General features: G+C 39.9%; 6 protein-coding genes across 6 annotated transcripts; 4 read left to right on the forward strand and 2 right to left on the reverse strand.

The window, feature by feature from the left end:
* The first annotated feature begins 42 nt into the window (after nt 1-42).
* LOC133844733 (serendipity locus protein alpha) lies at nt 43-3059 on the forward strand. Its single transcript, XM_062278883.1, has 7 exons — nt 43-238; nt 298-471; nt 529-852; nt 1356-1665; nt 1725-2417; nt 2482-2583; nt 2745-3059. Exons 1-7 carry the CDS (start codon nt 149-151, stop codon nt 2804-2806), a joined length of 1755 nt encoding a protein of 584 aa, XP_062134867.1. The 5' UTR covers nt 43-148; the 3' UTR covers nt 2807-3059.
* Nucleotides 3060-3116: 57 nt separating this feature from the next.
* Nucleotides 3117-5347, forward strand: LOC133844740 (uncharacterized). Its single transcript, XM_062278891.1, has 4 exons — nt 3117-3672; nt 3742-3835; nt 4455-4613; nt 4673-5347. The coding sequence occupies exons 1-4, from the start codon at nt 3145-3147 to the stop codon at nt 4879-4881; spliced, it is 990 nt and encodes a 329-aa protein (XP_062134875.1). The 5' UTR covers nt 3117-3144; the 3' UTR covers nt 4882-5347.
* On the reverse strand, nt 5004-9322 carry LOC133844729 (protein lines). The gene is made up of 2 exons (XM_062278880.1): nt 8782-9322; nt 5004-8440 (listed from the first exon to the last, which is right to left on the reverse strand). Exons 1-2 carry the CDS (start codon nt 8818-8820, stop codon nt 5729-5731), a joined length of 2751 nt encoding a protein of 916 aa, XP_062134864.1. The 5' UTR covers nt 8821-9322; the 3' UTR covers nt 5004-5728.
* A 164-nt stretch (nt 9323-9486) lies between these two features.
* On the forward strand, nt 9487-12523 carry LOC133844734 (glucose-6-phosphate isomerase). Its single transcript, XM_062278885.1, has 5 exons — nt 9487-9872; nt 10357-10939; nt 11004-11243; nt 11569-12097; nt 12166-12523. The coding sequence occupies exons 1-5, from the start codon at nt 9739-9741 to the stop codon at nt 12354-12356; spliced, it is 1677 nt and encodes a 558-aa protein (XP_062134869.1). The 5' UTR covers nt 9487-9738; the 3' UTR covers nt 12357-12523.
* Nucleotides 12524-12714: 191 nt separating this feature from the next.
* On the reverse strand, nt 12715-16075 carry LOC133844732 (WD repeat-containing protein 43). The gene is made up of 7 exons (XM_062278882.1): nt 15692-16075; nt 15101-15630; nt 14552-15037; nt 14368-14496; nt 14163-14312; nt 13098-13195; nt 12715-13030 (listed from the first exon to the last, which is right to left on the reverse strand). Exons 1-7 carry the CDS (start codon nt 15995-15997, stop codon nt 12807-12809), a joined length of 1923 nt encoding a protein of 640 aa, XP_062134866.1. The 5' UTR covers nt 15998-16075; the 3' UTR covers nt 12715-12806.
* Nucleotides 13199-14183, forward strand: LOC133844743 (uncharacterized). The gene has a single exon (XM_062278896.1). It carries the CDS (start codon nt 13276-13278, stop codon nt 14119-14121), a length of 846 nt encoding a protein of 281 aa, XP_062134880.1. The 5' UTR covers nt 13199-13275; the 3' UTR covers nt 14122-14183.
* Nucleotides 16076-16212: the final 137 nt, after the last annotated feature.

Consider the following 16212-nt stretch of genomic DNA (forward strand, 5'->3'; position numbering starts at 1 on the left):
CTGGCAACATTAGTGTCACGCAAAATGCATAGGGTTGCCAGAAGCGCTGCCAGACTTTTGCTGTAGGGCAAGCCACTTTTTTTTTAAACATTTGTTTGCACTTTTATTGTCCATGTGCAACAAGTGAGCTTATTTTAAATTTAAAAATATGCAGCTATTAAGTGAAAAATTAAATGCGTGTCTGTGCACACTTAATCGTAATGATTCCACTTATGTCGGTGATATCACTTGGTTAAATGTAAGGTGTTGTTTGTTTATCCCGTTGTGCTGAATTTGAATTGAATTCTTTGTTTATAGGACTTTTGTGCTGAGTTTTTGGCTTTTTCAAATGCAATGCAAAAGTTAATAGGCCAAGAAATGGAGCAAGGTGTTTTGGATGTTGTCTGCCTCTGCTTAATGCAAATAGTCATCTGTATTAGGCACTTGGAGTCTACGATACAAACCGAGAGCACAAGTAAAACAAGGATTCAGGTAATAATCAATCATATTTAAAATATAATTGTGCTAAAAATTGTGGAAATTTTTTAGGCCAGTCATCAGCATTTTATTGATCGTATTATGGTATGTCTAAGACGTATGAGTGACGCATTGGATCAATCGAAAAATCAAGAAGCAGCACAGCAGAACTCATTGGAAGCTGTTTCCTTTCAGTCGGTTTTGGATTCGCTGCTGGATGCTTTAACAGACTTCATGGAACCTCAGCAAGATAAATGTAGAATTGGCGAGCAGAACATGGACATAGGAGCCAAACACATTAAGTCCGACATAGATTTACTTTTAGGACAAGCGTTATCATTTGCTAATGTGGCTTTGCAGCAGGATAAAAAGGCTTTGAGTGCTCTCTGCCAAAAGGTGAGTCAGTCAACAATACTTTTATATTTGACACTCATTGACTAGAATCGTATATTCAGCTGAAGGAAGTTTACATATTTCTTATCAGTCTTTGTGCCAGACCTATCCTAGAGATCAGATCAAATAATTTTAATAACAATACCCAATATTGCACGAATATAAAGATTATTTCCCCTTGGAACTGTAGAAAAGGAGAAGCGCATTTTTAAGGTCAGATGCCAATTTATGAGAAAAGTCAATAACTGTATTCGTTAAAAAATTGTTAGTTAAACTTCAGCCAATTAAAGTGCATTTTTATGTTTTGTTGTATATGAAATGTGAAATTTCGTTTACTATTTTTTGTTCATATTCTTCGGAAATTGTAATTACTTCAACAACGAATTCTATCATATAGGTACTTCCTTCATTCGTGCTCTAAATAAAATACAAATGTATTTTACAATTTATCCATATTCGACTATATTTCTCATTTTTTATTCATTCCACTAAAATTCTAATATTAGGTCATGCGGGATTGCAGCGCATTTGAAAATGAATGCCAGTCTAAAACAAATTACTGCCATCAAAAATTGCGAGCCATGACATTGCAACACGCACTTCATCAGCTCGACGATCATATTAATGATGCCTTGTTACGCTTGGTGTTCACATGTTTTATGGATTTCCAAAAGATCTCAGTTGATAAAATACGCAACATAATGCGTACGGAATCAGATGCCACAATTGATGAATATATAGCAGACTTTGATGTGAACTTGGATCGCGCCACACAAATTGGCATCTTTGCGATCGTTTATGCACCCGGTTTAAAAAGTAAGTATCATCCAAATGATGAAGTTTTTCTTGCTAATATTGCTCTTATTATATTATAGTTAAAACAATGGTTAGAAGCTGTCTCGCCTCGTTTGAGTACTTGGACACCAGTTTAATACCTTCACTTCAAACCAATGCTTCCGATCTGCATTCCGAGCTTTTGGAACAGCACTTTAAGGAGGAAATTTCAAAATACAAGACTGCTCTTCACGAGATCATCGAAAGTCGTGCATTTGTTGCGTGCTACTTACAAATTTTAACAACGGGCATTATTGCATCAGAGAAGCAGTTTGATAAGCTCCATCTAGATGACTTGGTGCATATGGGATTTATCGTACTGGAGCACTTTCAGCTGGAGATTAATCAAAAGGATTGGTTACCACACGGCCGAGAGTGCTTTGAAAACTTTATTCGAATATTGCGAGAGTGCAAAGCAATACTTAGTTGTGCATCTCAGGTTCAAACGGAACGCATCCTAAAACGATTTAAAATATTACGCACGATTTTGCGTAAATTTTCCAGCACAATATCTGCAGACGAAAATGAACCAGAACGCAACGAAAAGACTGTCATTGAGGAAACAACAGATGAGTACACGATTGAAGGCATCTCAACGGATCTAATTTGTACTCAGCCATCCATTATTCTTTACGAAACTCGAAAGGATCGATGCAATAATATCGGTAACAGACCAGCCTTGAAAGCAAATGCTGCGACACTTAAATCGAAACCTGTTGGCGGCGTACGTCGGAGTATGTTAAAATATAAGCGTTTCTGCTATAAATGTCATATATTTTATATATATTTTTGTTGTAGAGCAAAGCCTTCGCACAACTATGTTTAAACGCCACAATTGTGCTCAAAGCAATCACTCTCAAAATACCATCAGCAATCAATCGGCTAGTTTGGAAATCACAGGTATTTAAAATTATTTGAATCGACTGACTAACTTAAATATTAAACGGATACTGTTTTTTTTTTTATTTTATATTTTATGGAACAATAAAGTGTTTCCTAAACTAATTAATTAATTTATTTATTATTATTTATTAAAGATATACTTATTATTTTCCTTGTAGGTATATTGGACCAGTTAACCTGCTTAAGTTCAACCTTAACACACAATCTGACGAGAAAGTAGTGGGGAGGGGAATCAAATTCATCGACACACAAACACATTCGCATTCGCATTCGGATTTATTTGTTGTGATTGAACGCAGTGTTTTTCACATTGAACATCTTCAAAAGATATAAATTAAAATTACAATAAACAACAAAATATTATAAATTTGAAATATTAAGTTCCTGATTTCATAACTGCTTTTATTATAACGAGTAATTCTCGTTTTTACTATGCCAAAAGGCGTTCTATCGATTTTCCTAAAAGGAGTTCACGCTATAGTTGATAGATACATATTTGAGTGCAAATAAAATATTATATTGCAGTTCGCGGGACGAATTAATTGAATATTAACAATAATGCAAACGGAATCGCTGAACAAAACTTGGAGTGATGATAAGCTCAAGGTTCGGGATGGAAAACTAAGAAGACCAAGCAACAATCATCATGTGGTCCCTCTGGGCATACTTGTTGTGCTTTCTACCATATATCTAATGATCGCTGGACTCCAGATTAACTATGTCTACTACTTCAAATCTGGCGTTGATGCCGTCGAAATTTCCAAGCAAAGTGATTCGCAAGAGCCCTATGTTTTTCCACCCGAGGAAAGGAATTTTGAAGAGCCGCCGTTGTGCCGAAAACTTGAAATATTCTCAATCCAAGAACAGACTTCTCGTCGCTCGTCTAAAAGGCAAAAATTAAAAATTTTAAAAAATGGGAATGGTCTTGCGACTGGTTCAAGGCCAAGCAAAACTTTGGCGGCACACAGAAAGAGGGATATTGCCAAAAAGTCAAATACAGCAGAACCGATTATCTATTTATTTGCTTTAGTATTTATTTATCTCTTGCTAAAAGCCGCATCTGACATCAATCAGCATTACAAATCGGTAAAAGGCTTTCAATACGTTCATTTTTAAAGATTTGTTTAATATATGATTATTTTTCTTTCTTAACAGAGCAAGGGGGATAAGAGATTGCGTCGTTGTTCCCTGCAATCCTATGCACAGAAAGACCAGAGAAGCGCTCACTTGGATCGGCGGGCATCTAAAGGTATTTCAACAAAAAGTTTGCCAAAATTTTAAACAATAACAAAAAAGTAGAAGGATCCACAAAAATGTAACTAAATGCTTTTTGAATAGGGAACAAAACCGAACTCTTACGAGATCAAATATGAATTTTAACTGTAATATGTGTTGTGAAACTACACTACAACTAAATCTTTTTAAATATAAATACTCGTATACTCGACTCACTTACTCTTACTGTCCAAATAGCTGTAAAACATATCTACAAATCTGTGTATAATTCTATCCGACACACGGATACACTTCTATACAGTCAATTGTTACCCGTATTTGTATTTATATTTATATTTACTTCACCTCCTGTATTACTAGATACCTAATCTTAAGTCTTGATGTCTATGAATGGTGTGTTTATGTGCCTATATACTAACTACTATATACAAAATACCTTATATGAACTTGTAATTAAATATAACAAGAATAAAACTCTTTTCTGCACTCCTGTGATGACTTTACAAAGTACTCTACCTAGATGGATTTGTGTTCTGTTTTAATCTTTATTTCCTTCTTGCTGTTTATCTTACCATTGCCGTACTGATATCATATCGATTCTCTAATTTACTCTCTTTCTGCTAACGATGAAGTTGCTCCGCTGCAAAGTAGACAGCACATTTTTTCAGAAGTCCGCTCGGTATCTCTGGATCGGTGTAAACAAGAAAATGGTGCATCGCTCAAGATACGAAAGCAGATCTCAATTGGTGATGCATCGAGGACTTATCAAGCGCCAAACAAATATCCTACTGGTAATTCATTTGCCGAATTGCAGAAACATAAAACTAGAACTGATTTTCCACCTCTCCAGAGTTGCAAAGAGGTCGCCGCTTATCGGTTCCAATCAGCATTAACTATCAGACCATAAACATGTCGCCAATTGTCCATCCCGAGCTTGCCCGTCGCGGCTCCGTTATAAGTCTTGGCAGTCTGCAAGACATAAACACAACGATACCGGGCACGATTTCGACCTCAACGCCAGATGCCAAGCGGCGAGTTCGCATGATAAACCGTCATTAAACCGTCAGGGATGAGTGAGAAAGTAAAAAAGAATGCAATTTAACGAATTTAAATCTCAAAACTCGAATGCCAAAAATGAAATGTTGAACATATCTAGTTTACGTTTTTGTTTTCGTTGCTTTTAATTAATAAGTGTAATATAATTACTAAGGCATTTTTTGCAGAAATACGAAACGAAATACGTTATTATTATAGCACGCTCATGCAATTATTAAATTATAATATACACACATTTAATTAATTGCACAGATGAGCCGTATTAACCAGAACTACTTCTAATATTCTACTTAAGGCAAGATTTAAAACAATCTTAGTCTACGTTAATCGCTTGGTTTTGTTTGGAATTCGGTTGGCAAATTCCAAAAACAGGTGATATACACTTACAATTACAAATAAAATTAAAGTTTTATTAATAGTTAATATTAATGCTAAATATACATATTATTCATCTGCGCAGGTTTTGTAAGATTTTAAAAGTGTTGCTCTTTTATTATAGTGGAATGTCTTAAGATTTAGATTGAGATAAATAAAAATAAGTCTATGCATGTTCGGAGTACGAGTAATTGATCAGCATCAGTGCACATATCTATATATAAATATATGTATATATTAATGTATACTATTTCATAATTATTATGTGACAAATCTACAAAAACCTTATCGAATTTTGTGCTAGTTTTCTCCTATTCAATTTAATACAAAAATAAATTACGTATTTTAATTGTATAAGGCGTTTTGCTTCCACGCCATACCGTACATATGTGTATTTGTATATATCAATAATATATATACATATATACATATATATATATATATTTGTATCTCTTCTGTGTATTAACTTTAATCTTTAACTAAGCTCATTGCCCTCGTAGAGGCTCTCGCAGCTCTCCAATAGTCGTAGCACCGGCGAGATGTCGTATGGATACAATTGCCGCGACACCAATCTGGATATTTGCAAGCGCAGGCGGATGAGCACGCCCATGGCCTCGTCCAGCATGGCGTTGCCCATGCCAAAGGTGTGACAGCTGTGCACGAACATTGTCCAGTTCATTCGTATGTATTTGAGTAGACGCAGTAAATACAGCAGGAAGCACGTCTCGTTGCTGACCAACAGATCAAGCAGCAGATCAGAGCTATTCGATGTCATTTTGAGGAATTCAAGAAATGTATATACAGGATTCAGCATGGCAACCAGCTGTGGGAACGCATTGTTGCGAAATGAAATGCCCGATGTGACGTCCAGGGTGCAAACCATCGCCTCGATCAAATGGTCATCCTGATCATCAAACAGATGAATTAATATTTTACTAAAATGGCATTCCGGATGAAATTGCAGGGTCTGCTTGATAAAAGTTTCCAATTTGCTGAGCACGTCCCGTATGGAAAGTTCGATGACCAATATGTCCTGGAATGCATCGTAATCTGTGGAGTCGATCGATGAATCAGATGAATCACTGCGAATCTCCTTAACAGTAACAGCTATAGACTTGAGCACCAAGAGCACCATTTTTTGCAGCAACGTCTTATCCATTTCGACCAGGTCTAATGCTGCCTCACCGCTCGTCGCATCGTCCTTGTTCTGAATCGAGGTGCGTAGCGATCCATTAACATATTGAACAGTTGCACCATTGTAACCTATTAGGCCAACAATGTTTTCAGGCTGACGACGTGGCAATGATTCGAGTATGCGCGGATTGCGCACATGACAGACAATCTGATGCGCCAACTTGCACGTCTCCTCCGGCAGCATGTCCTGCAGCGCCAGTGTGGAGCCATAGCACAGTGCCTCATTGAACAGACACAGCATTTGCTTGTAGACGGTGCACGACAAATTTTGGTTGAGTAATAGCTCGAATTTATCTAGTTGAGCATAGAAAGGCCGCGTCTCGTCTATGGAGAGATTCGCCTTGACCGATATGATGTTCTCCCAAAGCTGCAGAAAGTTGAGCACACAATGCTCGGCGGCATCTTGATGATTGGGCGCCATTAGCTCGGACATGTTCTTGACCAGCGTTGGCCATTTGTGTTCCAACTTCTGGATGGTCACGCACTTCAGATGTGTTGTATCAAAACTCTCGGAATCGGTCAAAGCGACAACATGACAACCATTTGGTGGAACATAATTAGCGGTCGTATTACTGGCCGTTGAACTGTTATTCTCATACAGATCGTTCATCTCGTTGAACTGCCGCCTTTCCTCCACATCAACATCCACGTCTACATCCGCATCTGCATCTCCCGCGTCAGGCTCAATAGTATCGCGAAATTGCAGGGCGAAATAGTTGTTGGCCAATGGTTGATCCTGCACAGGGAAATGCATATAGTTAACGGAAGCATCTGCGGAGGCTGGAACAGAGTTTGCTGCTGCCGCATAATCATCGTCCAGCGGATGCAGTTCAACGTCTTTCCATTCCACAATCCGTTTGATTATGTCTAAACTAAAGTGAATCTTCTGAACGGCGGTTTTATCTAGCAATTCGTAGTTAAACAGCTGATCGACAATCTTTTGTAACCACTCATCATTGAGCTCCTGCTTTGCAATCACCAGAAATGCGGCTAGCACACGTCCCGCCAGAAATTGCACATACGAATTGTTATAGCCAGCCAAAACAATAATCTCATCGATCAATTTATGATCGTTGCGTATCAATGCATCACACACATCCATAATGCGGGTACATATGAAGCCCTTGGCATTCTGCTTCAAATATATATCGAAGAGCAGCTGCAGATTTGAGAGGAACTGCAGCAATTTGTTGGTGGGCCATTCGCGCAGATAAGCTATGCGCTTCTGGCCATTTGTATCGTGGGAATAGTGCGACTGAAAGGGTTTCCGCAGCGTACGTTCCGAGACACCACAAAGACATTGTCGTGTTAGCGACTGCTCAAACTCTAGCATGTCATCGACGGCTGCGAGGCTTTTTGTTGACGTTTCCGTTGTCGTTGTCATTGTGCTGGCCAATGCGGTCGACGAAGATGCGCAGCCGGTGACAATGGCAGGTCCACCACTGCTGGTGGCAATCAACAGTTCAGACAGCTGCGTCGCACGATCCACCTCATCCTGGACAAGCGTGATTGCTTCACTGCTTTGTTGTGGCAAGATATTGTTGACTAAAAGTTGGGCATAGGAAGCTGCGCGCGAATTACAGGGTGTGGTTGTGGGCGAATTGTTGGTACTGCTGGACAGCGAGTGTGTGGAACAGGACGAGGACAGTGACGAGCACAAATGATGGTTCTTATTGTTGCCATTCGCGTCCATCACATCGGTCACATCCAGTATGTCAGGAGGTGCTTTAGCGCCTACTAAACGTATTTGTTTATCGATCTTTTGCCTCTTCGTTTGTGGCTGTTCGTTGTGATGAATCCCAGTTGCTGTGGAGCACGGACAGCCATCGGCAATGCGCGTGTTGCCATTGCTGTTGCTTGTGGTGCTTGAGCTGGAGCTAGAACTGCAACTGTTGTTGCTGCTGCTGCTGGAAGCACTGTGGCCACCAGTTGTGTCCATGTTGTTTTTACTACTATTTATAGCTGACGTACCCGACGTCTTATTTATGGTAAGCTGCAAATAAATCGATAACACTATTTTAATTCACTCTGAAATATTCTTCGAGATAAATATTATTTCTTCTTTGGCTTCCGCTTCCACTTCCACTTTTCCAGTGCTTCTTCCACTCACTGCTGCTGCTTCTGTTGCTTCTGCTACCGAATTACGCGCATTCACAAGGTTACGTGTGCACTACGAAGCCAGAATTAATTTCTATACTTTTTATACGACCACATTCTTTAGGCATAATCTAAGCAGTTTCAACAACTGTTAGTGCCCATTGCCATCATATTTTTTTAACAATTTTGCGAGCAAAACATACGATTTGAAAATACAGATACTTGTTGCTCATTTACCTTTGCGTTTGCAATGTTTGTATTAGTTTCACTTGACATTCGGTTTGCGTTTTTAAAGCAGCTCGTACACTTGCGCAGTTCATTATGAATTCGTTGTGCACATTTTTTGATTGCAAGTATTGCATATTTTGTTTACATTACATTTGATTGCAAGCCTTTAAACTTTTCAGACACAAAAAAAAAACAACTTGCTCAGCTCTGTTAATTAACAAGTAGCGAGCGCGTCGCCATCTTTGTAGTGTTGGGTTGTTCATATGCTCTATGGTGGCCATACACGAGACGACGGAATGTTGGACGAATTTGTTGTTTTTACGCACACGATACGATTTGTTGAAGTCGTTTTCAAATTCGAAATATATTTACTACATTTCTGACCTAATTCCTAAAAAAAATTAAAGCAAATTCGAGAAAAAAAATTACAGACTATTTTCATACATGTTTGTACTTATTTTTAATACAAATTTCACGGTACTGGCAGCACTTAAATTTAATGGGCTGCCATTTAGTTTAAATTTTAAAATTTGAGTTATTTCCCTTAAGAATTTTGAAATAAAACATAGTCACGATTTTGACGTCGAAACTGTTTGGATAAGCAACAATCTTTCAAAATTTTATAAGCATTTTTTAAAATATAACAGCGAAATATTACAGCGTGGCAACACTGTCGGTTGTTTTTCATTTGACATTGAAGGTAAAGACTTTCCAGCTGGTGGGTGGAAAAGGACGACCATTACGGTACCATCACTTCACTATTCGTTCAACAACGGCGGCTTTTCGGTGTTTTGTAGTGGGCTGTTTTGCTACCCGCTTCCAAGAGATATCAAATCGTTTGTGCTCGGTTAAGCAAGAAAGTGTATCAATCATATTTAAGTAAAGTGTAGTTGCGTTGAACGCGAACAGTTGTATTTGGTCGTTGTTTGTATTAAGTTGTGTTAATAAAACCTCTGTATAAGGAAAATGGCTGGTACATTGCCCCCTCTCAACCAAGAGGCTATCTTCAAGAAGATACAGGAATATTACAATGCTCACAACCAAGAGCTAGTCATTAAGAATTTGTTCAGTGCTGATCCCAAGCGGTTTTCCAAATTCAGGTACGTAACATATACATATACATATATTTATTGCGAATTTTCACGGTCATGTAAAATGTATGTCCGTATGATTGTACATACATATGTACATACAATCGAGTTGAATGATACTTTCGATTAATTACGAACATATCGACGACGTCGATACTGTGACGTCGACAATGCGGCATCATCGACAACGAAGCAAATCAAACCGAATCGAACTTAAATATTTATAGCAAATTTTATGTTACGACAACAAGGAAGAAAGCAATTGAATAAAAACATTCCATCTATGCATTTTATAATGATAGCTAAAACACATTAGAATGTGAAATTATTTGAAAGTTATCTGTAAATCTTTGTCCTTGCATAAGGTCAAAGTAACGACCTTTTTTCGTTCGCTGTTATCGTCGGACAATTAATACTCGCGCTTTAAGGTCAAACAAATTGATTTCTGCTCAAGTGTGTCAATTGTCAAATAATCAATTTATCTTGTTGACAGCTTGCGACTGGCGACGCCCAATGATGGTGAAATTCTTTTGGATTATTCGAAGAATCGCATCAACGACGATGTTTGGCCGTTGCTCTTGGAACTGGCAAAAACACGTCGCGTTGAGGCCGCTCGTGAAGCCATGTTCTCTGGCCAGCACATCAACATCACGGAGAATCGTGCTGTCCTTCATACCGCATTGCGTAATCGTAGCGCTGATGCCGTTGTTCTCGATGGGCACGACGTGATGCAAGATGTGCGTGCTGAGCTGGCTCATATGAAAGAGTTTACCAACAAGGTGATCTCAGGTGTTTGGCGCGGTTGCACTGGCAAACAGATCACTGATGTAGTTAACATTGGCATTGGTGGCTCTGATCTGGGACCACTGATGGTCACCGAAGCCCTCAAGCCATACGGCAAGGGATTACGCTCACATTTCGTGTCTAATATCGACGGCACGCACATGGCTGAAGTGCTGAAGAAGGTCAGCTATGAGACCACGTTGTTCATCATTGCCTCGAAGACATTTACCACTCAGGAGACCATCACGAACGCCACATCGGCCAAGTCTTGGCTGCTGGAACACACAAAGGATGTAAGTAAACATTGAAGTCATTGATGACCACATTCTATTCATTGATCACAATGCCCAATTCCAGGATGATGCAGTGGCCAAGCACTTTGTGGCTCTATCCACTAACAAGGAGAAGGTAACCGGTTTTGGCATCGACAGTGCCAATATGTTTGGATTCTGGGATTGGGTTGGTGGACGCTACTCCTTATGGTCAGCCATTGGTCTATCCATTTGCCTGTCGATCGGATTCGAGAACTTTGAACAACTGCTCGATGGCGCCCATTTCATGGATAATCATTTCAAATCGGCTCCTTTGGATAAAAATGTAAGTTGGCACGATGTGTATTATTATACTATCTATTTAAGCTCCGTCTGTTTGAAAGTTGTAGTTTTCTAAAAGTATGTTTAAATTGATAACAATAGTTGAAGAGCTTTCGTTCTTAGTGATTGTTGTGTGTATCGCGAATCGATTCAGCATTTGAATAGAAAATCTCATAATTCCGATATATTTTAATTTAAAAAGTAGGTCAGCAACGATTATGAATAATTGTTTAAGTATTACTTTCTTTTTTAATATTTTGCCGGCAACAATTGGCATTACGTAGGTAACTCTTATCAAGTGTTTAATTATTTAATTATTTTTATTGTAGGCACCTGTTATTCTCGCCTTGCTAGGCATTTGGTATTCGAATTTCTACAATGCCGAGACGACCGCTTTGCTGCCATACGATCAGTATATGCACCGTTTTGCGGCGTATTTCCAGCAGGGCGACATGGAAAGCAATGGAAAATTTGTCAGCAAATCTGGAAAGAATGTTGCTTATAGCACTGGACCAATTGTTTGGGGCGAACCTGGCACAAATGGCCAACACGCTTTCTACCAACTCATCCATCAGGGAACACGCCTAATTCCATGCGATTTCATTGCGCCAGCGCAGACCCATAATCCAATTTCCGGTGGCAAGCATCACAAGATCTTGCTTTCAAATTTCCTGGCTCAAACCGAAGCATTGATGATGGGCAAGACAGCCGAGCAAGCACGGGAGGAGCTCACCAAGGCTGGTGTGTGTGGCAATGAGTTGGAGAATTTGCTGCCGCATAAGGTGTTTGTTGGCAACCGCCCCACAAACTCAATTGTTGTTAAGAAAGTGTCACCATTCACATTGGGAGCATTGATTGGTAAGTAGTCTAAGCTTCTTAAAGCATTATTGAATATATTAATTGAATATTTATTTCTTATTTAACAGCACTCTATGAGCACAAAATATTTGTACAGGGAATCATTTGGGACATCAACTCGTTCGATCAATGGGGCGTTGAACTCGGCAAGCAGCTGGCCAAGGCCATTGAGCCAGAACTTGATCATTGCGAAGAAGTCACCGGACACGATAGCTCGACTAATGGGCTTATTAGTTTCATTAAAGCAAATTGGAAGTAAATAACTATTGTAACCGGAGAAGCGGTAGCCGGCACAACCGAATCCACAAGAATAATTGGCATCTTCGCCCAATTGGGATCGTCTACTTATTAATAATCAATGCTACCAAATTGTTTATGGCACAAAATTTACATACAATATATCTATGATTACGTACTATTATTATATGCATGCATATTGGAATTCTATGTTAAAGCATCTGTTTGCAAATTGGCAATAATCTCACTATTGGTAGTTACAATATTACACATTATATGTTGTTGGATGTAGTTTAAAATATGAAAACAGAAATGCCGGTCTAAAGCGGAAAGCGGATTAAAGATGTATTTGAAAAAAAAAAAAATAAAACCAAAATGTCTTCTTCTATTTATGGATTAAAACCGGAAAACTTTTTTTAATTGGTCTTAGATTTAGATAACTATTTGCACAGTCACACATGGTTGACTTCTATTAACCAGCAGATGCATCTGTGTCCGACTCATTTTCATCGTCTTCCGATGAATCTTGTGTCATTGCCAGATCCTCAACATCGGCTGCTACATCATCATCGGCTTCCATTTGTTCGTCTTCGTCGTTGTCTTCATCATCATCGTCCAAAACGAGATTTGTGTTGATATCTTCATCCTCAACATCACTCCAGTTTTTATCAGTAATCTGGGATGCATTTACCTCATCTAAACAATGGGTAGTTGACCAAATTATAAATGTGCAAGACACACAAAAGATCAATCAATGTTTTACCTTGATCGTCATCAACAATTAATACGCCGTCTTCATTCAAGTGATTGTTTGCGTTGAGTCTCATGTGATTTATGACAAGTTGAACCCGACCCGACACTCTGAAAAAGTTAAACAGAATTAATACAAATACATATTTAAACACTATTGTTCTAAATTCAGGAAGGAGAAAGCAGACGATATGGAGAAGACTGACGACATAGTTTCTTCGCCATCGATTGATCCTAATGATCGGTCCTCAACTGAATTGGAAAAGGATGAATCTGAAATACTTCTCATTCAACCATTCAACGTAATTCCTATTCCAGATTCAGAGTTTCTGCATGAATCCATAGCAAACTGCAATAAGCCAATTTGCGATGATGCTGATCTCGAATGCATCCTAAACATGGTCAATGGCACCATTTGCGAGGCCCGGGCCGTTATACAATCCGATCCTCGTGGACTATTTTGCTACAAGTGCCCGAAAGAATACTGCCATCTTGGCAGTAAAAAATCGCGGCACACTTTTGAATTGCCTTTAGAAAGAAGTGAATACTCCGAAACAAGCGAAACCATACACAATTGGCTGACAATTGGTGATTTTGAGTATAGTAACATGATTCCATTGGTTCGTGATTTTATAGCCAAGTGGCAACTATCGCCGGAAACCAAATGTGTCGTCCTCACCAATACCAAACGTCATGATGTGCCCCTCAAGGGATCCATCTACTTTATCGATGCTCACTTCTCGCGACCCACGCCACGTTGTCCTAATCCGTTGGCCGTTGCCAAGGTGCGATTTATTGTCACCGTCTCGAGTGTGCTGCGAGACCATTATCCCGTCATGGTTACCTATCGCTTTGAAGGCTATCGGACTTTATATTATGCGCTGGGCTGTCGTGCGATTAACTCAAGGACATTTCAGCGGTTTTACATTGATACAATTCTGCACACTAAATTGAGTTTCTTTGCGGAAATCTGCGAGAGTCGTCACGGCACTATAGCTGCACCCAAGGCCATGCCCAATCCTAAGTCCATGCAATAAGTGTGTGTACATTGCTGTATGTCTAATTAAAATGTACTTACTGTATTGCCTCTGTAATGCAATGCAAACGATGTTCTGCAATTCCCAGACAGATTCCCAGCTTGTCGCGCAATTCCTCTTTGTCTTCGGACATTAAAACACTCATGCGTGTCGTAACCAGCGATTTTAGCCAGAACAAGGCACAGCGAACACTAAGTTAATGATTTGAATAAGTATTTGCAATTTACATCCTAAAATGCGGCTTACTTGACGGCCTTGCCCTGCAGCATTGTGGACAGCTCATTCAATAAAGGACTTATGTACTCAAGTGGCAAGCGTTCCAAAGTTAACTTAATGGTCTCCCGATCGTTGGCGTCCAAGACCGCTTTCAACATGCTGCGAACGAATTTTTGAATATAATGTTATAATATGCGTGCTGTAGCGATCTTACGTTTGATCCTGACTGTGCAATGCCTGCATTAAAAGTTGCGTCTTGCTTTGGCTTTGCAGTTTGCCATCAGGCAGCTTGCTTGCCTCAATGGTCAAGCTCTCTAAACGGGCTTCCATGGGCACATCGTTCTGCACCTTTTTCTTTGAAATGGGCAATGCACTATTGTACTCCACCTCCGTTTTGCTAACAATAGGTATCTTGGTCTTGAGTGCTTCCTGTGTGCCACTCTGATCGCTACGCTTCTTCTTCGCGTACAACTTCTTTGGATCCGTTCGTACAATCACATTGAGTTTCTCGCTGTAGTTGGGCGTGTATTTTTCGAATGTCACCAGACTGCGCGTGCCGTAGCCAAAGAGTATCTCGTGAGCACGCTGCTCATCGTAGACAAAGTGAGCAGCGACTGCGAGGATTGGCTCCACAGTATCCGCTCCATCCGAAGCGATTTGTAGCGTTACCTTGGGCTTAATATACTTCTCAGACGACAAACTAAAGACACAAATTATAGAACATTATTATGTTGCAATTCACATTTGCAGCAGTTGCGGTTACCTCTCCACATTCAACAGGTAGATGTGAATGTTGCCATTGCGTGTAACGCTTGCCACACGCAACTGTCCATCGTCGCGCACCTCGCAAGCCAAACTGTGAGCCACATCTTCCATTAGCAGGGTGCAGGTGGATGCCTTGTTGCGTCCCTTCTTGTTCACCTTCCATAACGAGATAATACGCTCCATTTTGGCCGTGGTCAGCACGTACTCTACATTATTCTGGTATGTAAAACTGCCAATGGAATTAACTTCCCCCGAGTGTCCTGTGCACGTTTCTACCAGCTCTTTGGTGTCCACGTCATAGATCTTGATTTGACGCGAGGCAATAGCTAAGGTGCGACTTTTGGGCAAATATGTGATATTTAAAGGCTTCTCTGGCCCCACTGACCACTCGCCAATGCGGCGCTCCTCTGCTAGGGACCAAACTAGAGCCCGACAATCGGTACCCACCGTGTACAAATGTCCATTGTTGTCATAGGCTATGGACGTAATAGGTCCATTGTGGCTATCATCACCAAGAGTGCGTTCAATCTGTAAACAAATAGCTATCAGGTTAAAATGTGCGTGTAAAATATTTGGAATGCTAACGTACGTTTCCTGAGGCCAATGAGTAGAGCACAACCAAACCCTTAGTCGTTCCAAGAGCTATGTACAGCTTTTCTGGAATTAGTGTTCCAGGTGGCAACGATTTGCGAATCTTCTTGGGACGCGATGCGGCAACCGTAACCCACGTGAGCGCCTTACAGCCACCAGATACTTGCAGATTCGGCGTGAATTCCTGCTTCAATGTATTGTTCTCAGTGTCCCATACTCGTAGTATGCCGTTCTCATCAACTAAGGCAAAGAACTTGCCACCGTTCGGTGAGAATCCCAACACGTGCTTCTTGGCCACCGACATCGTTTTGAAACTGAAATGGTCTCTGCACAGTGTGCTGCCAATGCAAAACACTAGAACCAGTGTTGGCCAACAGCATATACACCAATAACATGAACTAAGCGCTAGTGTTCGCTAAACACGTAAAAACCAGTAATAATGGCATACAAATGCCTTGCCTCAAGAATGCGCCAAGTTTGAATTTCAAAAATGTATAATGTAAATACAAAGTTTATGTT

The sequence above is a fragment of the Drosophila sulfurigaster genome, chromosome 3, assembly GCF_023558435.1.
Source record: "Drosophila sulfurigaster albostrigata strain 15112-1811.04 chromosome 3, ASM2355843v2, whole genome shotgun sequence".
Taxonomy (NCBI): domain Eukaryota; kingdom Metazoa; phylum Arthropoda; class Insecta; order Diptera; family Drosophilidae; genus Drosophila; species Drosophila sulfurigaster.